Source organism: Fistularia commersonii, chromosome 19 (genome assembly GCF_037954325.1).
Source record: "Fistularia commersonii isolate RoL2024-O1a breed Wild chromosome 19, RoL_Fcom_v1.0, whole genome shotgun sequence".
Lineage (NCBI taxonomy): Eukaryota > Metazoa > Chordata > Actinopteri > Syngnathiformes > Fistulariidae > Fistularia > Fistularia commersonii.
In genome coordinates this window covers 12,938,859-12,966,143 of record NC_141302.1, presented here as the reverse complement: position 1 = coordinate 12,966,143, position 27,285 = coordinate 12,938,859, and the positions used below count along the sequence as shown (strand labels likewise).

At 46.4% G+C, this 27,285-nt stretch overlaps 1 protein-coding gene across 1 annotated transcript; it reads left to right on the top strand.

Annotated features, from left to right (window-relative positions):
* The first annotated feature begins 945 nt into the window (after window positions 1-945).
* LOC147223794 (zonadhesin-like) lies at window positions 946-25,538 on the top strand. Its single transcript, XM_086166339.1, has 43 exons — window positions 946-1,031; window positions 2,221-2,312; window positions 2,516-2,709; window positions 2,828-2,969; window positions 3,257-3,501; window positions 3,620-3,768; window positions 3,916-4,044; window positions 5,455-5,593; window positions 5,753-5,894; window positions 6,262-6,455; window positions 6,559-6,697; window positions 8,965-9,081; window positions 9,236-9,360; window positions 10,020-10,165; window positions 10,680-10,823; window positions 13,872-13,979; window positions 14,688-14,857; window positions 15,026-15,292; window positions 15,710-15,957; window positions 16,576-16,753; window positions 16,874-16,982; window positions 17,620-17,714; window positions 17,788-17,964; window positions 18,063-18,271; window positions 18,350-18,494; window positions 18,685-18,787; window positions 18,888-19,029; window positions 19,118-19,282; window positions 19,441-19,568; window positions 19,855-20,126; window positions 20,210-20,418; window positions 20,855-20,999; window positions 21,080-21,327; window positions 21,400-21,529; window positions 21,615-21,816; window positions 22,148-22,303; window positions 22,408-22,538; window positions 22,789-22,991; window positions 23,077-23,212; window positions 23,849-23,995; window positions 24,111-24,195; window positions 24,789-24,832; window positions 25,238-25,538. The coding sequence occupies exons 2-43, from the start codon at window positions 2,282-2,284 to the stop codon at window positions 25,288-25,290; spliced, it is 6,441 nt and encodes a 2,146-aa protein (XP_086022465.1). The 5' UTR covers window positions 946-1,031; window positions 2,221-2,281; the 3' UTR covers window positions 25,291-25,538.
* The last annotated feature ends 1,747 nt before the right edge of the window (window positions 25,539-27,285 follow it).

Here is a 27,285-nt window from a genome sequence, read left to right as displayed (position 1 = left end):
CGAGGGGGGGGAGCGTCAGATGTATAAAAGAACGGAGTTCGACTCAGGGTGGCCAATACAGCAGGCGGAGATCTTTCAGCGTCTTACAGGTAGGAATCAGTCACTTTGTCCTGAATTGAACTATAAAATCATGAAGTGCTATGAATTAATACTTTCTGGGGATGAACACTGCTGGCACTGTAAAGTCGATAGGATTTGAAAAGATGATGTCCATTCAGAAATGTATCGTTAATCCAATACCAGGGAATAGGAAATAGAGTACACACACACAGATACATAATTCGCAAAATTGTAGGATATGAATATCATCATAAGCAAAGCATAAAAGTGACATTTTCAAATTCCCCTGTTTTTCTCCCTCCTCCCTCCTTTCCTCCCTCAGGAAAGCGTCAGCAATGGGTCTGCATTTGTTTAAATGGATGATCTGTGAGTAGCAGACTCAATCATTTCTATCAAAGAACTCCTTGATTTTTAAGTGATGCTAGGCTATGCTACTGTCCAAGGTTCTCAACACTTGTTTCTATTTGCAGTTGCTCTCCTGCTGGGGTGGCACCACAGCCATGCCACTACAAGTGGGGAGAGGGAGACCATGTTCGACTGCCTGGATGACAAAGATTACGACGAGTTGCAGTACCTTGTTGAAAATGGACTCCCTCATACAAACTACGGCTTCAATGTGCCTGTCGTCGACGCTGAGATGGCGGGACTGACGGCTGCCAAGTTGCTCAAAGCTGCAGGACACAATGTATGTACAATATGGAGGGACGATTAACCACCAAATATAAAATACATAAAAAAAAAAGATATGAATCTCCTGCTAGTAGTCTGTTTTACCATATGGTTTAAATGTCAGTGAATGCAGCAATAATGTTGTTATTAGTATTATTCTTAAGTCTGAAATGACTCTCAATCAATCAGGCGACCATTCTGGAAGCCAGTGATCATGCGGGAGGACGAGTGGAGACCTACAAGAATCAAAATGAGGGCTGGCATGTGGAACTGGGAGCCTTGAGGTTCCCAGAAAGTCACAAGTAAGTTCATATCAAAATTTAACATGGTTAGCTGCAGCAAGACGGAATATATGTGTGTGAATAAAAGGAGCCAGGGTGGATCGGTGAGTCTACAGCAGTGTTGGGCAAACTACGGGCCACATCCGGCCCGTTGGTCTTTTTAATTCGGCCCACCAAAGATTGGTGGAATTCATACTTAATGTGAATGACTGAATTATTGGATCAATGAATGAGGGAGCTCAAACAGGAGATTATTTCATTTTTGGAGCTACTTGAGAATTTTCTTGAACTGAATGACAGATTGGCTTTGTATTTACCCATTCATTCATTCATTCATTCAAACCTTTATTTATACTTGTAAGACCACTGAGGTCTCCCTCATTTTCAGGGTCGACAAGTTTACAAGCAAAGCAGAGCACAGCACAACAATAAAATGAGACCAAATTAAAAAACAGTAGATAAACTAAAAACAGGTGAAAATTAGATTCAATTAAAGACAGTACAGAAGCAGTAGATAAAACTCGAAACAAGTAAAAAATGAGATCAAATTAAAAAGTACAAGGGGGTGGATAAAACTAAGAACAAGTACAATTGGCAGTACAAATTACCCTTTACTGTGGACACACTGACACACATGAATGAGCTGGATGTGAAGCTAGGAGGAAAAAAAACGCTTGTGCATGAAATGCAAGCTAGCGTCAGAGCCTTCAAAACCAAGCTAGTTTTACTTTCAAAGCAAATGTCAGACAATGTTCAGAAAAAAGTCAGATGAGTCTCATATGTACTGTTAACAAATGCGTTGTTTTTTTTTTTATATATGAAACATACCTTGTGCTGACATGGCCCATCTGTCTAATTTCAAAAGTCAATGCAGCCCTTGAGCCAAAAAGTTTGCCCACCCCTGGGCTACAGGGACTGGACAGCAAGAAGTTGGAGGATTTCACATACTTAGGGTCAACAGTCCAGAGCGATCCATCCATGTGGATATATGACCCAATGCATACTCATGAGCTGGTGGCCAAGCTCCTGAAGCAGCTAGCGATCACACCCCTGAAAGTACTGGAGCAATGCTGCCCCTTGTCTTTTGATATGAAATATACCCCTGCCATTGCTATCATTCCCTCATGGCACCAGTCGTTGTTAACACGTCCTCAGTGGTGGTGACATCCTGCGACTATAACAACAATGTTGAACCGTTTTGCAAATTCAGACAGGGCTACTCGGACCAAAGCGACTGGACGCGGCACAGGGGTCTGACTCCAAAAGACGCCATGGGCCCAAACGGAGACTACCCTGATGGAGGTCAGTGCTGATTTGCTACAAGCAGGAAATTTGTGCACAACTATTGTCTGGGAGACTGTTCATAATTTACATGACAACGACTCCAACACCAAGTATGACACTGTACATTACATGATCATTCAATTCCTTCTTTTTCATCGTCTTCAGAATTTCATCTGTGCTTTTTCTAATCTTCCGATTCCGCTTTGTTTTGTCCTTTATAGAACCATGCCCTCCGAACTCTGAGTTTATAGAATGTGGTCCAGCTTGTATCCCCACCTGTCAGGAACCCTCCGGCAATTGCACCGGCTCCTGTATCAGCGGCTGCTTCTGTAAGCCAGGCTTTGTCTTCAAGGGACCACACTGTGTGCCGCTGGAGAAATGTGGCTGCTTGGATGACAAGAACAACTATTATGAGGTTGGATATCACAGTCAGCATTACACCAGGATCAGGACCTGAGGAAATACAGGGGCCGTACCCTTGCACCTCTCATGACATACCTCCAAGCATTGATTCCAACTATGTTTCCTTTCAGCCTGAAGAGATTGTGTATGGAGATGGCTGCTCAACCCTGTGTCGCTGTGCAGGGAACTACACTTTGGAATGTGTTGACAACTCGTGTGACCCCACTGAAGAGTGTCGTGAGGTCAACGGTGTTGCAGGCTGCTACCCCAAAGGTAAGTGACCAGAACTTGTACTGTTTAGTTCAGATAATCGTGTCAGCAACGCACCCCTGAAGGCAAAATGGTTAAATAATGTGCCAATCGAAATGTTCACTTTGCATTTCATACTCAGACTATGAGAGTACAGAACATACAACAGTACGACTCTAACCATAAGATGCTTAGCTACTTTAGATGGGTCCAGACTCGTGGGATTTATCTATGCTGCATATCAGGGATTGGCATTTGGGTTGAGCTTTCTCGTGCCTGTTGTGACGGACTTGTTTTTTTCTTTGATATAGGTACATCCTCATGCAAAGTGTATGGTGACCCCCACTACACCACCTTTGATAAACGCAAGTACAACTTCAAGGGCAACTGCAGTTATTTGATGTGTAAACCGTGCAATGCTACGGGTTTACCGCACTTTGAGGTCCACGCTGACAACGAAAACCGCTACAACAGGCCCACCATCTCCTATGTAAAGGCCGTACATGTCAATGTATACAATGTGAGGGTCTCCATCCTGAAAGGAGGCACTGTGCAGGTGAGCGCAGGAGCATTGCCAGTCTCCAACTTGGTTGAGAAACCTATTTGACTTTACATACCAATGGATACATATGGGAGTCTTACAGGTGAACAGTTCTAAAATATTCTTTCAACAGGTGAATGGGGCCAATGTAAACCTACCGATCACTCCTGCCCCTGGTGTGTCTGTATTCAAGTCAGGAAAGCACTACACGGTGTCCCTGAACTTTGGTGTGACTGTTCGCTATGATGGAAACCATTTTATGGATGTCAAAGTCATTAAAGAGTGAGTGTGGACTGAATGAGCCGTGAATCGCGTGTGCTCTCAAAACATTCTCACTCCACAGAGTGGAAGTTCTCATTTGGATCTCTTTTTGTGAAAAAAGGTATGCACCTGGAACTGAGACCTTTGTTGCATTTTTACATCCTGTAGCTATAAGGGCACACTGTGCGGACTGTGTGGGGATTATGACGGAGATGTCAAAGACGATTTCCGTAAACCAGACGACTCATTGACCAGCGATCCAAATGAGTTTGGGCACAGCTGGAGCACTGTTCCAAAGTGAGTACTCAAAGACTTGACAAAACAGGAAAAGAATGACAAAATAAAGCAATGATGACAAGGAAGTGTGGTATGACATGTGACCCAAACACAAAAAGGATCACCAATGTGTCCTGTAATCTTCATGAAAGAATATATATACTTAATTTAAAACTGAAAACTGGAAGCAGCTTGCATTTGCAAATATCAAAATTAGAAGGGACATGAGATTTGATCCAATGAATCTCAGGTCCATGCCCCCCTTAACAACAAACACCATTGATTACAGTCCTGTGGAGGTATGGTAATGTCTCAGCAGTGTCTGTGGCAGTAGAAATCCTGGTCAGATTATTCAACAGGATCTTAAATAGTGAGAAGATGCCTGAGGATTGGAGAAGAAGTGTGGAGGTTGCCCACTTTAAAGAATAAGGCAGATGTGCAGACTTGTGCTTACTATAGAGGAATAGAGTTGATGAGCCCATACATTGAAGTTATGGTAAACTGTAGTGGAAACTAGACCGTCAGCAGAACTCAGCATGTGTAAGAATGTGTAGACAGAAAAAGAGTGGGTACTACAAATGCAGCATGTGCAGCACTGAAGTACAGAAAAGGTCAGGGGAGCTGCATTGTGCCTTTGTAAACGTAGAAAGAGCATACAACGGGGTGCCGAGAGAGGAGCTATGGTATTGTATGAAAAAGTCTGGAACGGCAGAGATGTCAGCCTGGTGTAGGACATGTATGCAAGCTGTGAGACAGTGGTCACTTGTGCTGTAGGTGGGACAGAGAGGTTCAAGGTGGAGGTGGGACTAGATCAAATATCAGCTCTGAGCCCTTTCTTGTTTGCAGTGGTGATGGACAGGCTGATGGAGGAGGAAAACAGGAATGTCCATGATGGGGTCAGAGGGATTGTGTTATAAAAGACTATCAGTCAGAATGAAAGGAAAGGTGTACATGACAGTGGTGAGACAAGTGATGCTGTATGGTTGTGAGACAGGGGCACTGAAGAAAGAACAGGAAGTAGAGCCGGACGTGGCAGAGATGAAGATGTCGGGGTTCTCTTTGGGAGTAACAAGGATGGACAGGATCAGGATATAGTCAATCAGAGGCATAACACATGATAGATCTTTTGGAGATAAGGTCGGAGAAGCCAGACTGAGGTGGTGCGGTCATGTACAGAGGAGGGACAGCAAATGTACTCTATTGGTAGGAGGGTGCTGGAATTGGAACTGCCAGGCAGCAGGTGTAAAGGAAAACCAAAGAGAAGATTTATAGATGTAGTGAGAGAGGCCATGACGTTGGTTGGTGCAAGAGAAGATGATACAGAGAATACGTAGACTCGACCCCCGAAGGCAGTAGCTGAATGGAAAAGAAGAAGATTACAAGGGACATGATGGAAGCGGGTCAGACTTCTCTCACTCTCTGTGTCCACAGATGCAGGAAGGAGTCAAAGACCACTATCCCTGAATGTGATGAAGAGGAGCAGACACTTTATGAGAGTCACAGATTCTGTGGAATCCTCCTGGACAAAAAAGGACCCTTCACTTCATGTCACCATAAAGTCAACCCCAATGTATGTCTCCCAGCGCACAGGTTAATATACACTAATACAATTGTCTCGACAGGACATAAGATGTTGTGCGGTACAGAAGTGGGACACCATGACCTCTCTGACAGATTGTAATCAACCAACACACAAATGAGGCATTCTAAACTATACCTTTCTCTCCAGAATTACTTCAAGGATTGTGTCTTTGACCTGTGTGAGCTGGATGGAGCGAAGCGCATTCTGTGTGAAGCTATTGAGGCCTATGTCAATGAGTGTCAGGAACGTGGAGTCAACATCGGATCCTGGAGGAATGAGACCTTCTGCCGTAAGTGACGGGTGACTCGATGGATGATGGATGAATGGAAGGAGTTGTCTATCTCTTTGTGTTTTTTGGGAATCATGGAAGGAGTTTGGACCTTCGGTGTTTTGACCACTTGAATCAAACTCATTGGGCTTCCCCTCCTTAGTGTGGGTCATTTGCGAGGACGAACACAGCAGCTTTACCATGATCAGAACTCCTTTCCTTTCATACTGGCTGATCGTCCTCTATGGCATACGTTTCTTCGGACACTTTTCTCCATGGATTCCAACCTGCTTGAACCCGTCTCTTCACCTCTTTTCTACATTCTCCATTGCTCTGGACTGTTGACCCCAAGTACATATCTAACTTCTACCTTCCATTCTACCCACAGCTTTGCCCTGCCCCACCAATAGCCGCTATGAGCCCTGTGCAGACCCCTGCCAGGAGACATGTTCTGGGAAACCTCCATCCTGCAGTGGTCCGTGCACTGAGGCCTGCGTCTGTGATCCTGGCTACATCCTGAGTGCTGAAAAATGTGTCAAAAAGAGTTCATGCGGTTGCCAAAAGGATGGCCAGTACTACAAAGTACGCCAAAGTGGATTAGTACAGCTATACATCTTCACTCCATAATTTGATAAAAGCCTCACTGAGTTGTTCTTCTCACACTTGTTGTCTTTTTGTGTCTCAGCAAGGGGAAGAAATTTTTGTGGGAAATTGCACTCTCAAATGTCAATGTAACACACCATTCCTTACCTGTATGGCCTCAGTATGCCCACCAATGCATGAGTGTAAAATCCAGAATGGAGAACTTGGCTGCTATCCCATTGGTAGGTGCACATTCACTACACTACATGTACTTAAGCTACCAATAAACATGTACCCCAGCAAGGGGTACATGTTTATCCTTTTCCTTTAGGAGGACACCTTCATTACTAATATACATTGTGTCCTGCTTCTTCTTGTGTGTTTTTAAGATGTTATTAGAGTCTTTATGGTCTGATCCAGTCCAATCACTACAACAGCACCCTGTTGTCTTCCGTGGGTTTTGGGTTTCAAGATTAGCTAATGAGAGCTAAGGCAGGTTCAAGACAGCTAAATGAGTGAGAAGTGAGACCCCCAGTGGCCAGCACAGAAAGGTTAGTTTTGAAAGGCTTACAAAGTTTATATCCAAATTGTATGTTTACACACTGCTCTCATGAACCATCTTTGCACAAGGGCAACACAAGTGAACTACCATTTTTGGGCAAAGCACATCTTTGCTGATGTCAGAAAATACACTTGAACTTCCAAAGATCGTATGTATATCCAACATGTTTTTCAGTGCTAGCAAAGTACATTGATGCAGATATACTGTTGCAGGAATCCGTAAACTATCTTGCAGGGAAACACTAACAAGCTACATTGATTGTAGAGTCAGAACCGTAACACATACCTAATCCATTTTTGTTGACAACAACACCTCTTGGCTCCAGTGGGGGAGCATGCTCATCAATCCTTTACAACTGGGATGAGTGTGCTTCTTATTTCGGCTGTTCCCTTCAGGGGCCGCCACACCAAATCAGCTTTCTCCGTCTAACCGTATTCTCTGTATTCTCTGTATTCTCTGTATTCTCTGTATTCTCGTCTCTCACACTAACTACCTTCATATCCTCTCTTACTACGTCCATAAATCTTCTCTTTGGTCTTCTTCAAAACCTCTGGCCTGGGAGCTCCAATTCCAGCATCCGTCTACCAATATATTCACTCTTCCTCCTCTGTATATGACCAAACCATCTCAATCTGGCTTCTCTGACCTTCTCTCCTAAACACTCTCCGTTGCTCTGGACTGTTGACCCCAAGTACCTGAAATCCTCAAGCTTCTTGATCTCCACTCCTTGTAGCCTCACCGTTCCACCCGAGTTCCTCTCATTCACACACATAATTCTGTCTTGCTGCGACTAACTTTCATTCCTCTCCTTTCCAGAGCATACCTCCACCTCTCTAGATTTTCCTCTACCTGTTTTCTGCTCTCACTACAGATCACATGACATCTGCAAACATCACAGTCCATGGAGATTCCTGTCTAACCTCATCTGTCAGCCTGTCCATCACCACTGCGAACAAGAAGAGGCTCAGGCTTGATCCCTGATGGAGTCCCACCTCCACCTTGAACTTCTTTGTTACCCCTACAGCACACCGTACCACTGTCTCACAGCGAGCATACGTGTCCTGCACCAGTTTAACATACTTCTCTGCCACTCCAGAATTCCTCATACAATACCAGAGCTCCTCTCTTGGCACCCTGTCATATGCTTTTTCTAGGTCTACAAAACCACAATGCAGCTCCCTCTGACCTTCTCTGTACTTCTCTATTAGCATTCTCAACGAAATATTGCATCTGTAATACTCTTTCTAAGCATGAAGCCATACTGCTGTTCACAAATGCTGACTTCTGCTCTCAGTCTAGATTCCACTACTCTCTCCCAAAACTTCATCGTATGACTCGTCAACTTTATCCCTCTATAGTTGCCACATTTCTGCACATCCCCTTTATTCTTAAAAATAGGCACTATCACACTTCATCTCCATTCTTCAGGCATCGTCTCACTCTCTAAGATCCTGTTGAATAATCTTGTCAGAAGATCTACCGCTGACTCTCCTAGACACTTCCACACCTCCAGTGGTACCTGTATATCATCAGGATCACTGCTTTTCCGCTCTGCATCCTATTCCATGCCTTCCTCACTTCGTGCGCCCCCAAGGCAGGCTTGTGGAGACACGGCCCAGTGCCGTCCTGAGGCTGCATTTGCCACCCTGAGGCTGGATTAGATCATGCTTACAGTACTGGTAGCTAATATTGTTTGAAATCAACACTCTAATTTTCAGTTCGGCGGAGTTACTCTGGCGATGTCACTCATTAGACATCCGTGCAAGTTAGGTGGCTCATACAGGAGGCCGTAGAAGCATCGGCGGTCAGAGCTTAGCAAACAAAATAGCATGTTTCCTCTGGCCTGCTGCTCCAAGACACCTGTTTGACTTTAGCTGCTTTGGAGTGAAGATTTTCATCTCTCTCGCTCATGTTCTGTATCTCTTTTCTCTATATTGTCATCACTAGGCTCTCAGGACTGCGTGGTGTCCAGAGATTCCCACTACAACACCTTTGACAACAACTTCTATAGCTTCATGGGCACGTGCACCTACACCCTGGCCAGAACCTGCAGGAACAGCACAGGTTGTCACGCATCACTCGATTCCCTCCTCACATGGCGGAAGAAGCTCAGGGAACATTCAGAGAATTAGTTGGACTGATCTGATATTTAATATTTTCATTTCTTTTGACCAGAATTGAATGTAGAAAAGGTGTCTGGGTTGTGTTCTTTGTTCAGGACATTGGTTCTCAGTGGAGGGGAAGAACGAGGAGCGAGGACCATCGGGTGTCTCCTACTTGAGAAAGCTCTACGTCACGGTGAACAAAGTGACTGTGACCCTGATGAAGACCAGGAGGACGTTGGTATGCATGTCTCAGACGCGTGCACACAAATACACACACACACACCAGCTGTATCACATTCTCCAAGCCAGGCTTAATCCCTTTGGATTTAATTCCGACATGTCTCCACCTATTTATATGATCTTTGCGTTCTCCTGCTTTTCCCTCTCCTTGAATATTACCCCTGTAATCTTCAGCTTCATCTTCCTCCTCTGCCTCCTCATCACTCCAAGCTCATGGTGATCCATCCACAAATCAAACTTTTTTTTCTTTTTTTTATCTTTATTAGGTGCCCTAATCTATAGGATATAGGGTATGAAAATCAATCCCTACTTTAGGATTATAACATAGTTCTCTCTTGAGAAAAAAAAAAAACTTTACAAGTCTGAATTACACTTTAAGCCTTTAACCAGAAAGCAGGGAGAGAGAGCTGTCTTAGTTTTCCCTTTTACCATTTTGAGCTTCCACGTTTGAGCAGAGCACAGAACACTTTCAGAGATCTGTCGGTTTTCTGCAACCAATCCAACCATCTTGGGCAAACTGAGCCGCACACCAGTGCCAGATTGTGTGTGTGTATCGTATACACCTTACACATTCTATCCTGTTCTCACGGAGGTCTAGATCTTCTGCAGGGACAAACGAGGGTCAGGTTCTAACCCTGCTACATTGTCATCCTTCAGGTGAACGGGCGTCGGGTGGCCCTGCCCCACTCCCCTTCCCCGGACGTCTCGCTCAGTCTCGCTGGTGGTTACATCACCTTGCAGACACCCTTTGGCCTCCAGGTGCGCTGGGATGGAAACCATCACGCCCAGATCACAGTTCCCAGGTTGGTTCCTATGCCTGCCGTGTTTGTTTCTCATTGTTTCCCTTTGAGATTTTCGGCATGTCACCTGGACCTCCACTGACCGCATAAGAAGTTGAGACACGGATGTCTCCGGAAAAAACACTTAGAAGTATAAATCTCCCCAAAACCAATTTATGTTTCTACCTCAAATATAACACTCATGAGGCGCCTCATTGGAATGAACTGAATCTACTCCAAAGCAATCCTTTCCTGGAGTTTCCGTTGACCTGATTAAAGAGGTGACTTGCAGGAGAAAAGCTGCAGGAATCAACCAATGCATCTTTGCAAGATGTAGCTCAAAGGTCTTGTGAATGTGTGTGACTTCTAAAATAAATCCTCCTTGCATATGATAGATGAGCCCCTGCTGATGCGGGACCGAGACAGACTTTGTCGAATTCCATCTAAAAGGCCAAAACAGTATACGGCCTTTTAAGTCGTCTTAAGACATCCATCCTCCTCTGTTAATCCATGATTCTCTCCACCGCCACCTGTCCAGCTCCTACCACAGCCAGATGTGCGGTCTCTGCGGCAACTATGACGGGAACCCGGACAATGATTTCACCAAACCAGATGGAACTCTGGTGGAAAACGTCAACGACTTCTGCAACAGCTGGCAGACAGAGGAGGATGAGGACGAACAGTGAGTTCCAGCATGTTTTGTCCAGATTTTGGGGGGGGGGGGGCTGGACTATCATATCCACGTAATGGACTCTGCAGATGGAGGGAAAACCCTGGCATTCATGACATTCATTCATAACATTAATGAATGTACACAAAATCCTATTATTTTTGGAAATTGTACATCACGTACAAATTGCAAACAAGCAAACCTCCCCTGATACTAGCCTTAATCTTCACTGCCCTTCAATCATCTGCTAATCCCCTGGATTAAGTTATTGATGGATCAATAAAACATCAGATGATCTTGAGAAAAATGGAAAAAAAAACACACATCCGCTGCCCACTTGGGGAAGCATGCTGGATCAAAAAGGACTAAACAAAGGGTTGAAAAAAAAATTATGTGGCTCCAAAGCAAAGATAATTTTATTTTATTTTTATTACTTTCGTATGACATTCCATGCATGACTGTATAAATATTGGAAGCATCTGTTTTATTTTGGGCCCTTTCTAGGAACAACATGAAGATAAGGTAATATAAAATTATATATTTAAAAAGAGGTGCCTTGTGTCACCACTAGTCCCGAAGTAGGAATATAAATACCAACTCAAGGTTATTGTGTTTAATTTGTTGATAGACAGCCCGGGTGATGAATCGCTTGATCAAAACCCTTTAAAAATGGCGCCAGGGTTACATATTTGTCAAGCATCTGAAGAAGAGCAAATTGTTGCTTGAAACATCATGCTAAAATAAATTGTCATTGCTTTGGAGCCCTGTTGGTGTGCGGATTATTTTCAGACCTTTGTTTGCTATGATAAAGGACGGACTGCACTCCATGGCATGCACTTCCATGGACTACAATGCTTGAAGATGACATTGCGATCTGTAATGAGAGCAGAGAAAAGGCAAAACACCATCTCGAGAGGTGTAGGTATGCTCTAGAAGAGATCTGTTGTGTAGGACTAGGTGTTGATATCCCTTGATAAAAGCATACCTCAGGCACCGATGAGACGCTATGGGGTTCAAGTGGGCGATGGCTTCCTTCGGGTTGTCAAGTGAGCGCCCTCCTTCATGGATGTTTCGCTGATTGTCCCACGGCATCTCCAGAGGGTTCAGCAGTGAATCCCAGCGTCCCAAGTTCACTTGGTTCCCATTCTCAGCAGCCCTGGAGAGGTCCTTGACTGCCTGCCTGTGGGTGTGTCCTTGTACTCCCATCTCTCTGAGTAGCCTAGATGTTGAGGTGGCTATGAAACCTCTGCAGCCTACTTTGACTGGACGAACCTTCACTTTCCAGCCTTGTTGCTGAGCATCTACAACAAGTTCAGCATATCTCAGCTTCTTCCATTCATAGGCCTCCTCCACTGCACTCCCAGGGCACCGTGAGCTCTATCATGTAGACGAGCCTGAGTGACAGAACGAGGTCTGTTCGCAGGTCGGTGGATGCTATCTCAGCTAGGAAGGAAAGTGTCTTGTCCAGGTTCGCCAGCAGCTTCAGTCCTGTGCACTGCCAAGTTGCCCAAGGTCGGCTCTCATGGGGGTGAGGCTGGCTCGCCCCTCCCGCACGAATGGAGTTGCATGCCAACAGGAGGACAGGGAGAAGGCCGTTCATGCTCGTCAGCCAAGTTTCCAGCACCGCTGCAAGACATTTTAGCACCTGGTTGTGCCGCCAGGTATAACGGCCTTGGGTGAGGCTGGTCTTGGATCCCACTAGGATGTGCTTCAGCATTGCTGGACTTGAGCACAGAGGGCATGTAAGGTCTTACCACTGGAAGTCACTGAAATCATACCATACCACTGGTTTAGATTTGCAGGAGAAGGCAGGACATCATAGGCCGCCCTAATGGAAAAGCTCGCGCTGAAGGCCTCCATCTCCCACAGATCTTTCCAGGAGATCTTCCGCTTCTCCACTCCCTCACATGTCATCCACTGCCCTTGCTTTGCCTGTAACACAGCTTGTGCGCGCCTTCCTGCTGTCTTTTCCCGGCGAACTTCCAGGACCACCAGCTTGCGTCTCTGGGCTGGATTGGCCTTGCCCCAGGCTGGTGTTCATACCAACTACCTAGGCTCTTCACAGGCTTCTCAGAGACCATTGGAATGGTTCCTCGCAAATGTAGAAGTGGTGGTCTAACAGTTTCCCCTTGACAATGGAAATGCTTCTGGACTTGCTCGGCTTGCTCTTCATGCATAGCCAGCTCGATGTTATCTTGGAGCTTGCCTCGTAGCAGTACTGTACAAGACTTGGTTGTGGTGAGTGTTGTGTCCATGTGGGCTCAGACTGGTGGCAGCCTCAGTCCGGGTCTTATTTGCTATCCTCCAACCACCCACTGCAAGGCCTGTATGATGACCTCCATGGCCAAGGTGAAGGCCGGGGGGAGATGGTGCAGCCGGCCATGATTCCCACCTCTAGCTGCTGCCATGCTGTGGTGTACTCTGCTGTTGTCACATAGAGCTGAGTGTCCTAGAAGTAGGCCTCCTTCTTTTGACACACGACTCATCAGCCTCCAGAGAAATTGCAGGACATCTGGTGCATTTTTATAGCACCTGTAGGGTATTCCGTTGGGACCTGGAGCCGACGCGGCTCTTGCCCTACGCACAATTTTGTCCACTTCACTCCATCTGGGTGGGCAAATGTCTAGCTCGTGCTGTGGTTGGTTGACTGATGGCATGTCAGTTGGGAGTGGAACCTCTTCATGGTGACAGTCATCGGTGCAGGTCTTTTCCAGATGTTTTTCCAAGTCAGCCTTTGACACTGAGAGACTTCCACTGTTTTTCCTTTGTGAAGAGAGGCGTAGGTATGCTCTAGAAGAAGAATGAAGGTTGAGGAAACAATACGTGTCTGAATGAGAAGGACCAAAGTGGAACGGGGAGGCTACAGGAAGTGGAGATAAAGAAGGTGGAAGAGTCTAGGTACCTCTGGTCAACATTGGCTATGGTGACCCCTGAAAGGAAGAGCTGAAAGGAAAAGAAGTAGAACAGCATATCTAAGATGCACATGGATTCATATTTACTTGTTTTTCTTTTTTCTTTCTTGCCAAAAACACAACAAATAAGTATGATGTGTTCCACCAGATGCTCCCCTGGCACCAAGCCTGACCCCGACTGTGACCCCCTACTCAAGCCCGAGGTGGAGAAACCAGACAAATGCGGCAAAATCAAAGATCCCATGGGACCCTTCAGGTGAGATCATCCATAGCTGCTTCACAACTCATGTCCGGTAAACCTGGACTGATTCATGTAAAGACGGAGGTGTGTGTGTGTGTGTGTGTGTGTGTGTGTGTGTGTGTGTGTGTGTGTGTGTGCGTGTAGATGTAATTGTGAGTTTCAGCACTAACTTTACCCTTTTACAAGGCAACACCCTGTCCTGAGCCATGTCAGCACTTACTTATCAAACTACAAGTGAGATGTCAGAGATGTACTCAGAATACCACCGCAGTAAATCAAGAATACTTGAAGAACTTCAGAAATGTGCAGTACCTGCAAAAAAAAACAAACTGTAAAAACATTATTTCCTAGATGGTAATGAATCTGTAAAATAGCTAACTGGCTTGTTTGCAATAGCTGTTTAGCAAGCGGGGCAAAAAATTGAGATGATGCTATTGTTTTCATCTGGTCTCCCTTAGCTGGTAGTGTTTTCGTGTTTGTTAGTAGTGGGGACTTTCAGAGTATTCCCTTTTCTGATGAGATTATTGGACTGCAATCCACCTTTGCGTACCCTTCATTTTTCTGCTGCTGATACAGTACAGCAGAATTAAGGATCTCCCGAGGTACATGTAGCATTGGCTCTCCAAAGGATGACCCATGCTTGTCTAGAAGGACATGATAACCTGAGGAATGCTGGATTTTCAGACCTCAACCCTCTGCCCTTTCTCATCCCAATTGGTCTAGGGAGTGTATCAACTTGGTTGATCCTGCCCCCTACTTCCAGAGCTGCATCTACGACATGTGCCAGTTCAACGGCCTGCAGCACGTGCTTTGTGACCAGCTACAAGCATACACTGACGCCTGCCAGAGCACCGGGGCCAGAGTCAACCAGTGGAGGACCTCGCACTTCTGTCGTGAGTCTTTAAGAGTCCCACACCTTCTGTTCATGAAAAAGTTCCGATGTTCCGCAAGATACCAAGTGACATGGCTCAGTCTCTCTCCTTCTGTCCTTTTCAACATTGCATACCAATCCCTCTACAACCTTCTTTATCTTCCTCCCCCCTCTTCATCCCTCTATGTAGCCTTGGGTTGTCCTCCAAACAGCTCGTACTCCTTGTGTGTGAGTTCCTGTCCAGAGACATGCCTGGGAGTGCTCGGGCCGGCTGGCTGCGAGGACATTTGCCTGGAGGGATGCAAGTGCAACCCGGGCTTTGTCCTCAGCGACAGCAAGTGTGTGGCGCTAAAAGACTGTGGCTGCATAGACCCCAGCGGGAGCAACCACAGCAGCTGCGATCCAGGCTCTGAGGTCTGCCAGCTCCATGACGGGGAGTACAAGTGCCGTCCTCTTGGTATGTCATAGTTTATTACGGACAGCAACAAGTCAGCGGGATTGGTTTGTAGCTCATTGTTGCCTCAAACGACTGGACTAATGGAGGTTTCAGATTTTCACTATTGCAACTGACTTAGTTAAACAATTAAATGTAAGTACTTATTGCTATGCATTACCTCATATGGACACTATGTTGCACCCATTTCCTTTGGGGGGGCAAAACTGATTATTTTAAAAGTTTTAAAACATTTTTTTTAAGATTTATCCAATACCATTGAATGCCTACAACAAGGTAGCTTGTGTTAGCTAGTGTGTATAATTGGCAGGCAAGGTTAGAGGATCTTGCTTATCGTACTCATATTACCCTCTGTGTTCTGGAAGCTCCAGTGGTTTGTATTTAAGGTACCTGACCCTTCCTGTTTTTGAACCACATCAGGAAATGGTTTTTGCTCGGTGTCTGGTGGCCCCCACTACACCACATTCGACAAACGAACGCACAACTACATGGGAGCGTGCTCCTACACCCTTACGAAGCCCTGCAATGTCTCCACCGGCACACCGCACTTCAGGGTGGACACCCAGAATGAGCACAGAGGAAGCAACAAGAAGGTTTCCTACCTCAAGGCAGTCGTGGTCAACGTCAGCAATGTGACCGTCATCCTGGGCAAAGGCCGCAGAGTCCAGGTGAGGTACCTGACAAAAAAAAAAAATGCAGTTGTAGATTTCCCTAAGCCAAGAGTTCCCTCAACCAACCCCACCCTGTTCTGGGAACGACTTATCTTCCACATTATGTGTGAGAAACCAAGAAAGGCAAAGGTGTTTTTGTTGTGCTGTTTTAACATGAGGTGGGAGTGGTGGTGCCGGGTTTCAATGTCTCACCTCCCAGTCTTTGGTTATAGTCCTGTAGTCAGTTGGGTTCATGAAGGCTCCGTGTTCTGCCTCAGCCTGTATGGGTTCTCTCCAGGTTCTCATCAAGCTCTCTGTCTTCTTCCCATAGTCAGGTTGTTTGTCACTATATGTGGCTTTGTGGTTAGCAGGTAAGCAGATCAATGCTAAACCCCACCTCTTGCCACATTGTCAGCGGGGATTGGCTGCAGACCTCACCATTAGCATAATTAATGACGAAAATTCAGTCTTCAAACAACCTCTTGGCTTCATTGTCTTTGGTCTGTAGAAGAAGGATGGAGAACATGAAGAGAACACACTGCATTAGGAGAAAACCAACCCATTTAATTTCTTCTCTTGTTTCCTTGCTCTTGCTCTGTAATTTAAAAATCCACTCTGTGTTGGTCTTCCTCATAGGTCAACGGGGCTCGGATCATCCCACCTGTCACCTCCATCAGTGAGGTTCAGGTCTACTTGAGCGGCAAGTTTGTTGTCCTGGAGACATCCTTCGGCCTGAGGGTGCGTTTCGACGGCAATCACCATGCCGATGTCACCATGCCGGTTTCCTACAGTGGCCAACTTTGTGGAATGTGTGGTGAGAGCCAGCAATGTTTGACCATAACCCTGAAATTATCCACTGAGGGTCAGGGATCTTCATGATCCCTAACTTTTTCCAAACCCAAACATTCTGAACACCTTCCTGTCATCACTACAGGAAATTTCAATGGGAATCCAAAGGACGACAACCTGAAACCAGACAATACTCCTGCCGCCAACACCAATGAGCTTGGAGACAGCTGGCAGGTTCCAGACCCGCGTCCCGAGTGAGTCCAGCAGCAGAACCTTCAGCTTCGGGATACAGAACACATTCACATTATTGACCTGATTACTTTTGGCACTCAAAATTATTGGGGTGAAAGTGCCTCAATGCCACACAGAAAGATGTGTGGCATTACTCACTGCAAGGAACTTACGAGGCTGGATGGATGGATGGATTTGGTGAATGAGAATGTGTCTTTCTGCTGTTTTATCCCCAAATCCAAATTTTCTGTTGGATGATGGACATTTACGGATTTTACTTTCAATCCTGTAGACCAGGGGTCAGGAACCGTTTTGACTGGGAGAGCCATAAAAGCCATTGCGCAGATCCAAATGCAGAGTCCTCTGTCCACGCAGCCCGGACTGCACGGTAATCATCATCTTTTTTTTCTTTTCGCCATCTTTTCCATCATGAGGGTTGACGCAGATAAACTAGTTGGCTATCTGACAGCCATGCACAATCACCAGATGAACTATGTATGGCTCGCGAACCGTAGGTTCCCAACCGCCGCTGTAGACTGTCATGCAACTGGGACACTTTGGGGCATCTTTGGGGATCAGGTGGATTCAACACCACAATCTCTGAGCTTCTTAACATTTAGTTACCAAATTATTCCAACCATGTTTTTCATCTTATCCCAGCTTCACCAATGGCGGTGAACTGCTGACCTGCGACAAGGAAACTGAGGAGGATGCCAAGAAGCCCACCAGTTGCGGCATGATCATTGACCCCAATGGTAAACACAGTCACTGGCACCACAAGAATTCTGGTTGGCTGATGAAAAATTAAATCCAAATGTTCTGTCTTAGGCGTCTTCAAGCCCTGCCACACTATCATGCCCCCCGGCCCCTACTTCGAAAACTGCGTCTACAACATGTGCGCCACTGGAGGCGAGACGGTGGCACTGTGCCAAGTAATAGAGATCTACGCTTACATCTGCGCTGCAGCAGGATTTGATATCATCTGGAGGAGCCACACCTTCTGTTGTGAGTACACTTGTGTGTGTCTTTTCAAAGTTCTGTTTTCTCACTTTAACTGAAAACCCTTCTTTCCCCAATGCCTGCCTCGCCGACACCCGGTCCAGCTCTAAAATGTCCTCCGGGCAGTCAGTACTCCCCGTGTGGCCCTGCCTGCCCACAGCCCAGCTGCCAGGACCCCGCGGGCCCTGGTGGCTCCTGCAACAAGCCCTGCGTGGAGGGCTGCTTCTGCAAGGAAGGCCTGGTACTCAGTGGAGACAGATGTGTCCCAATCAGTGAATGTGGCTGCACTGATGAGGATGGAAAGTACTGGCCGGTACGTTTGGGACGCCCACTTTCCTTTTATGCAATACATACACCAAAAGGTTAACACTGTGTGTCTGCGTGTATGGAGGTTGGACACACATGGTTCCCACAGACGGACTGCTCAGTGCGCTGCAAGTGTAACTCCAGTCGCAATGTGACCTGTGAGCCCTGGCAGTGCAGCCCCGCCCAGGAATGCAAGGTGGAGGAGGGGGTACTGGACTGCCACTCCACAGGTAGACCACACTCAGCACACACTTTGACTTATATCATGTAAGATGATGGTCACATCAAGGGGCATGTTACAATGGACTACAATGGACAGATGGACTTCTAGCACTTTGTAACACTGCTGTCATTCCCTTTTGGTCTTTTTTGTTTATTTTTGTCCACCTGTCTGGTTGAGTGACTCCTTCCCTCCATCAGGTAAAGGAGTGTGCCATGTCTCTGGAGATCCTCACTACTACACATTTGACGGCATAATGCACACCTTCATGGGCACATGTACTTACACGCTGGTAGAGGTATGGCTTCTGTTTGACCGCTTGCTAAAGACTGAGGGAAACTAGCAATAACTTGTTGTCCAGCTGTCGGCCAATTCTAAAATATTGCACCTATCTCAAGGTGAGTGATGCCGAAAAGGTGACTCCGTTCAGGATAGTGGCTAAAAATGAGGAGCGTGGTAAACCCATGACCTCTTATGTCCACTACGTCAAGGTCTTCCTTCCCCATGATACGGTGGTGGAGCTGCAGAGGGGTCACAGGGTTCTGGTGAGAATTAGATTCTGTTCCTCTGAAGTGAAACAGTAGCTAGTTTGTGGCTGTTACTGATATCTGCGATGCCTCCATCTCGCCACAGCTGAACAAAAGACGGGTGCGAACCCCAGTGTCTCTTGACGTAGCCGGAGCCAAGGTGATAACCAGTGGCTCCTATACATTGCTGGACACCAACTTTGGTCTTCAGGTGAAGTTTAATGGAGTCCATCACCTGGAGATCACCGTGCCCGGAGAGTACTTCAACAAGGTGGGAAGACTTAAAAGGTTTCATGTTAATCTGAGGCTGTTTAACATCCAATAGTATTTGGACTTTCAACCACAAGAACGGTTGTACATTATCCCAATGCGGAAACTTCTTGCTATTCCATGCGCTGTGATGAAATACTGTCACCTTCTGTTTTCCAGTTGTGTGGCATGTGTGGCAACTATAACCAAAACGCATCTGACGACAACCTGATGCCCAATAAAAAGCCAGCAAAGGACGTGATTGAACTGGGCAACAGCTGGAAGTCAGAAGGAGACAGTCACCCTGGGTGAGTAGGCCTCCACCCTCAGCTCACAACACCCAAAGAGACAGCATGCGCTATGAAAATTCATGTGTACAATATGGTAAATGAGTTCTCATGGTTCTGCACATCCAAAGTGCATCCAAAGACCAAGACAGGAGTTCTAACATCCATCACACCATCATGGATAAAATGCTGACAGATCAAAACTACAGCTCCAGAAATTCAGAGAGAACCACAGTCACAGAGTAAAGAAAGGACAGGGCATGTATGCACTCACGTGATACAAGAAGGTACCATTCCCTCTCTGCAGCTGCCAGCCCGACACTCGGCTGGATATCCATCCCCGCTGCACTGCAGAGGTGGAAAAGCTTTACGAGTCTCGCTGCGCAAAGACCATCCTCTCCGACCGCTTCAAACCCTGCCACTCTCTGGTCCCCCCCAAGGCCTTTTTGGGCAACTGCATCTATGACATGTGCGAGTACAACGGAATGGCGGCGACACTGTGCGGCAACGTGGAGGCGTATGCCCAGGCCTGTCAGAGCTCTGGGGTCACCGTGAGCTGGAGGAAAAGCACCTTCTGTCGTAAGTGTTAGCTTCTCAAATCGAGAAAATGTTGGGGAGAAAAATATTCAAGCTTACCATTTGGCACTCTTCCCTCCCTACAGCCATGCCCTGCCCTCCAAATAGCCACTACTCAGTCTGCACTCCACCCTGCCCTCCCACCTGCTCCAATCTCTTCCCCCTCTCCTGCCACTTGCCCTCCACCACCTGTGTGGAGGGCTGTCAGTGCAATGCTGGCTTTGTCCTCAGCGATGGCAAGTGTGTTCGGCAGGACAAGTGCGGCTGCCTTGACGCAAACGGAGAGTACCACAATGTAAGTGAAGCTTGAGCATGAGGTATTCATGGGAAAGAATGAACTGTGAAGGAGTAAAAATACTTCATCCAGAGGGTTAAATAACATTCCATGGATTTTATATCAAATCTGTCCTACCACTACTTTGATGAATGAATATCTTCTTGAGTAATCCAAAGGGGTTTCATCCCAAGGTATGACAGAAAAGGATCTTAAATGATCCCCAAGGGGGTCACACTTGAACATGTCATGGCCTCAGTACCCAGCAATTCAGCATACTTTGTCTACAGAACCAAGGACAAGGAGAAGTATGAACAGTCAAGAGGTTGAAAGCAGTGAATTTAGACGTGTCCCTCTTGGAAGACAGTTCTGAAAGTGCCTTTGCAAACTGGCGGCACTGAAGCACAGGTCCCTTCACATGTCAATGTCCTTATGTCTGTGTGTGATGTGTTTACAGGTGGGAGACTCGTGGCTGACAGCCAAATGTGCCAAGTCTTGTACTTGTACACTCGGTGGTTCTTCTACATGCAAAGACCACAGTTGCAACCCCAACTCGGTTTGCAGCCTGAACAAGAAAGGAGACCTCTGCTGCCAACCCCAAAGTGAGTCTTCAAATACACCCTTTAGGCAGGAGAGGAGAAGATCTGTTTTGATTTCCTGTTTTGATTTCCCTCTCCTTTAGAGTTCCACAAGTGCACCATCTCCGGGGATCCTCATCACCGAACATTTGATGGCTTCACCCATCACTTCCAGGGGCCATACACCTACGTCCTGGTTCAGGACCAGAGCCAAATGAACTCCAAAGTGCCTCTGCTGGTGAGGGGGAAGAACGTCAGACGTGGATGGAACCGCAGGGTGTCGTTCTTGGATCAGATGTACATCGATGTTTATGGAGTCAACATCCGGTTCCTGCAGAGGAGGGTTGTCCTGGTATGTTGAGACTCTTGTTACTTCTGGTACTGTCTTGTCTGGAACACTACAGTAACACTGTATCTCCTCTAGGTGAACGGGGAGCGCGTGACACCTCCTCTCAACCCTGTTGAAGGTCTGAGCATCACAATGAACTCCAGGCAGGTCCAGCTCACTACTGAGTTTGGACTCACTGTGCGATTTAACGGCAACAGTCATGGAGGTAAAGCACAAAGTACCTGCCCTCACTAACTGCCTTCTTTTTTATCCACGATCTAATTCTGCTCCTTGTCATTTGTGCACACCAGCAATCATTCTGCCCAGCACCTACGAGAACTCTGTCGGAGGCCTGTGTGGGAACTATGACGGAAACCGAAGAAACGAGTACATGAAACCCGATGGCACCATCGTCAAGAACTTGAAGGCATTTGGGGAAAGCTGGAGGGTCACTGACCGCCAGCTGGACGTCATGAGGGTCCATGACCTTCCTCACGCAGCCCATGTCCACCGGTGAGGTCACATCCAAGATCACCCCTCTATGCTCACTGTGGATGGTAAATGGTACAAGGAAGTGAATTGATGATTCATCCGTTAGGGCCTACTTTTCCAATACCTGACAACTTTTTTTTTTTTTTAACCAAACGTCAACGTCTTCCTGTGTAAATATCTCAATATGTTACAAATAGACACTTGCAGCTTAAAGACAGGTTCAGCCTATTTATGTATCTTTTCTTTCTTCAAATTTAGTGGATGCGGCTTATATTCAGGTGCGCCCAATAATCTGAAAATTTAGGTACAAGTCTATAAGGTTCCTGCTTTGAAATCCCCTGTCTCTCTGCAGGAGAGAGGTGGAGGGAGATCCAGATTCAGGATTTGAGACATCAGACTGTTCTCAGCTGGATAACTACTTAAGCGTGTCTCAGTGTGGCGCCCTGTCCGACCCCAAAGGGCCGTTTGCTGCCTGCCACGCAACCCTGGCACCAGAAACCTACAAGGAGTGAGTCACCTCCAAAACAGCACCTGAACACAATATCTGTGTGGCATTTTGTAAACGGCTGCCTGTGCATTGCTAAGTATGTGTGTGTCTGTTTGTCTCCGCAGCAACTGCTTATTTGACCTGTGCGCTGAGCGCAACAACGAAGGGCTGCGCTGCGCAAGCTATGAGGCATATGCTGTAGCCTGTCAGGAGGCAGGAATGGTACTGGGACCCTGGAGGAAGGAGCTGGACTGCAGTAAGACACGCAAACACAGTACCAACAATACCGAGGGGCAAAGAAGGGGGGTGAATGGTTGCATGTCCCTATATGTAGCCTTGTGACCAGCTGACAACCAGTCCATGGTTAACCCTGCCTCTCATCAAGTGACAGCTGGGATTTGCTCCAGCATGCCTGTAACCCTGAATGCAGGATAAGTAGTAGACAATGAATGAATAATTAAGCTTTATCATAATGATGATGGCTGCATTTGCATCTTTCTTGCCAGTCCTCCTCTGTGGCAACAACAGCATCTACTCGCCCTGCATGTCGCCTTGCCCCGCCTCCTGCGCCGACCCGTCTGCACCCTCAGAGTGCGATTCCACCTCCTGCATAGAGGGATGCCAGTGTGCCGCCGGCTACGTCATGAGTGAGGGAACATGCGTGCCATACACGGAGTGCGGCTGCACCTTCCTGAGTAGATACTACCCTGTACGTGCACAGCCCTATGTGTGTTTATGTGTGTGTGTGTGCATGTGCACATTGACTCACTCCACCATTTCCCTCCTTCCCTCAGCTGAAGGAGAACTTTGTGGCAGAGGACTGTTCTCAGTCGTGCGAATGCACAAGCACCGGTGTCGTCTGCCAACCGAAGAGATGCCAGGAGGGCTTTGTGTGTGCCGTCTACAATTTGAAGCGTGACTGCTTCAGAGGTGTGTGTGTTTCTGCGTGTGTGTCAGCGCTGTTGTTACCTCTCAGGGACTCTTTCTGGTGTAACATCGAGGGTGGTCGGTGCAACGTTCTTGCAAAGATGCATGGGTTTAAGAAGCATACAACTTTAGGGTGTACGTTTTTTTTTGGGAAGATGTTTATCATGACACAGGTTGACCACTGGGATTCACTGTTCAGCATCACTCCTGGGGGATCTTCTCATTTTGAATCCTCAAAGTACACTAGTCCCAGACAAGACTCACTGTCGCCCCCTAAGTAAGGAGGTGCTATTATAAGGCAAAGCCTTATAATGATGATGGGCGGTTGTCTGCACGTCACCTCACAGCCAGGAGACCCTTACAACTGGGCTCTATCTGTAAGGGGTCTATGTTCTCCCCTTCCTGCTATGGTTCTCTCCCTGTTCTCCAGCCTGAGTTCTCCATACATTTAGGTGGACTGTTCCATCACATTCAGAATTGCTTCCTTCACAAAACTTTGTTAGCCTTGGTTTTACATCAGTCACAGTTGGGTTCACCCAATTTCCTCCTGCCTGGGTTCTCGCAGGCATAAGTAAAGAGTATCAAAGCTGATCTGATCCTCATCCCTCTGCGGTGGAAACATCTTGTTCTGTGTTCCAGCGGGTCCCTGCCTGAGTTCTCCCTGTCAGAACGGTGGAACATGCAAGGAGACCAGCAACAACACCTACAACTGTCACTGCGCAGAGGGCTTCCAGGGCTTGAACTGCAAGGTGGAGATAATGGGGGATGGTGGCAGCAGAAGAATGGGTAAGACCGGTTGAACCTTAGAACACTCCAGGGTCTGTGGAGAACATGCATCAGAGTCCTCTTCTGACGGACCAGGGCTGCTCTTTCAAGCTTCTCCTCCATCTTCATCCCACAGACACTAAGTGGATTATCTTGACTGTGGTGTTGACGTCTGCTGCTGTGGTGGTGGCCACTGTGTGCCTCTGCAAGAACAAGTTAAAGTGAGTCCCTATGTGTTTATAAGTGTGTGACACCTCAACCCCCCAGTCTGGACTGGAGTTCCTACAAAGTTCTGCCTTCATCCAAGTTCTGAAGCACCTTCTTCACAAATGAATCTGACTAACTTCTTGGATCCCGGGATCCGAGCTGGATCAGTCAAATTGCTGGATCCCGGCGTGGAGCCTTAGCCTAGCTGTGATCACACCTCAAGGCGACAGGGACACACTACTTTCACATAAAAATAAAAAAAAAGAACTCAGCACGCTGTTCTGGTTCCACCTGGCCAAACCGAACCGCAGATTCAGGTCTTAGACGCTTCAGTGTCTGAGCCTGAAAAGCGCACTTACCATCTTTGGCGCTGTAAATTCCCGATCACTCGCCTGTTTGTGTGCTGAAACACTTCACACCGAGGACTTCAAAACAGCCTGAATGTGTGTGTTATTCCACGTTAATTAACAGTTAAGCCCAGACGATTCTTCCGGAGTCATTTACTGACAATGATACTATCATTAATACATATCAATTGATCCTTTTAAGCCAATATTTAGCTTTAATAACCAGTAATATCTCTCTCCTGCCGCTTTTTTCTCCATAGGAAAACCAGGATGGTCTCCAGCAAGATGGACACGAAATCAACAGGTGAGTGGCGTCAGAGTTCGCCACGAGAGAGCAAAACACGCAGTGGCGTGTTATAGCGTGAGTGGAGAACGGCTGCCATTGGTCTGATCAAACCAATTAGCTGATCATTCAGTCACTAATCAATCCGGATTGGGTCAATCCCCTGAAGCCGTAATTCTCAGGTTCTGAAAGAATATATGGAGTATATAAATACAATTTACATAGTGTGGGCCAGCGCCAGCAAACATGGTAATTATCATTCGTTACCACCAGATGAGCGTGTGATAAGGAACAATGGGTCAGTGCATTAAACACATTATGTTGTTAATTGTGAATTAATTAACATCCTAAGTGATAGCCAACCATGTATTAATTAATATTAGATATTATTATTAATAATGATTAACCTATCCATTCCTCTTCTAGTCATTCCGTTCCAAAACATAGAGGAGAGGACAGACAAGACAACCACCATGTGATGAAGAGCTGCGCGTGGAACGTGCACACCCGCTAAAAAACACGAATAGAGGCAGCATTTCCTGTAAATTTTAAATGTTGTGTTCTTAAATCATGCTTTGTTTCAAAATGTAAAAAAAATGCGATGACAGGATGGAGGATGGTGATGGAGGAGAGAAGGGCAATTCCAGCTTCCCCTCCGGTTCAACCCTATCAAAATAAAGGTTGCCAAAAATGTAACGGGGCCGGTGTCGCCGCGTTCAAGTGAAACTCCTACATTGTAATAAAAATATATAAAAAATAAAAATTTGTCAGTCTGTAGTTTCTAATCCAATTACTATTCGTGACCCAGCGAAGGAAGCATTTATTTATTTGCTGTTTTTGGTGAGTCTTTATGAATTCTAAACATATTATTTTTTAATTGTTCTTTCAACCAGAAGGACTTTGTTCACAATGATCCCATTAATTATCCAACCTTGCTTATTACAGTGTTATCACCATCTATAAAGTAATAGAACCAAATGCAGCCTCACGGGGAACAAGCAAGTGCTCTCCTTGTGCTGGTCCCAACCCGGAAACATACAGAGGAAGTTGTATCAGGAAGGGATGTCATCTACGACTACCATACCCGACTGGTCCAGGCCCAGGTTAACAACAACTGCCATTGGTGCCTGTAACTTACAGGGTACCACTGGAAATTGGGGTACTGTGGGTCAAAGTGGAGAGGAGGAAGGCGTGTTCAGAAGCAGAGCAAGAAGAGGAAAGGCTAGAGTCTTCGACAGAGTAGAGACTTTGAATATTGGGACGACAGGAAAAGCTAGAGTTGGTTGACATGATGCTCAGAAGCAAGGTGGATATACTGTCTGTCCAGGAGATCGGGTGGAAAAGCAGCAAGGTGAGGAGCTTAGGAGAAGGTATAAAGTTGTACTATCATAATCCTGACAGGAAGAGAAATGGAGTAGGAGAAATGGTGGTAGACTTTGCAAAGAGGGTGGAAATGGCTGTGCTGAGTACTTTTTCCCAGACGAGGCAGGAACAAAGGGTTCACAGACTACGTCTTGTATAGACAATGTAATGTGAAGGAGATCAGTAACTGCCAAGCAGTGGTTAAGAGTGTACATAGGATGGTTGCTTTGTAGGATGAGTCTGGTGACACGGAAGATGAAGAAGACAAAGGCAGAGCAGAGGGCAAAATGGTAGAAGCTGAAAAGGGAGGGGTGTTGTATGAATTCCAGGGAAGAGTTGAGAAAGACTGTGGGGATTAGGGAGCACTTCAATGACTGGACAACTGCAGAAAAGTTTATCAGGGAGACAGGTAGGAGAGTACTTGGTGTGTCTTCTGGGAGTAGATAAGGTGACTTGGTGGTGGAATGAGGAGGTGCATGAGTACAAACAGAGAAAGAGGTTATAAAAGAAAAGGTGGGACATTGAGCGGCCTGAAGAGAACAGACTGGAGTACAGGGAGATGCAGTGCATAGTAGATGTAGAGATGGCAAAGGCTGAACAAAGGGCGCATGATGACTTCTATGCTAGGTTAGAAAGTAAGGGGGAAGAGAATGATATTTTCAGGTTGACAAAACAGATATTGAGATGGGAAGGAGGTGCAGTAGGTTCAGTTGATTAAGGATGGAGCGGAAAATGTATTGACAAATTCCAGACAAGTGATGTGAAGCTGCAAAGAGTATTTTGAAGAGTAGCAAAGGGTTGAAGAGACAACTGTTATGGACCAAGAAGTGCAGAGATAAGTAAAGATGAAGTGAGGAGGGCATTGAAGGGGACGAAGACTGGAAAGGAAATTGGTCCTGATATCCCTGTGGCGTTATGGGAAGAGTAGTGCAAACTAGGCTGGCACCAGAAGTCATATGAGCCTCGAAAGAGTACTACAGATGCGGCATGTCCGCTGCGGTAAGAATGCTGGTAGAGGAGTATAAAGAAGGTGAGAGGGAGCTGCATTGTGGCTTTTTTAGATCTAGAAAAAGCATACAACAGGGTGCCGAGAGAGGGACTATGGTGCTGTA

Coding starts and splice junctions, on each gene's coding strand:
- LOC147223794 (XM_086166339.1), top strand. CDS start 2,282: ATGGGCCCAAACGGAGACTACCCTGATGGAG. Junction 9,082..9,235: donor AACCTGCAGGAACAGCACAG/GTTGTCACGCAT, acceptor TTCTTTGTTCAG/GACATTGGTTCTCAGTGGAG. Junction 10,824..13,871: donor GAGGAGGATGAGGACGAACA/GTGAGTTCCAGC, acceptor GTGTTCCACCAG/ATGCTCCCCTGGCACCAAGC.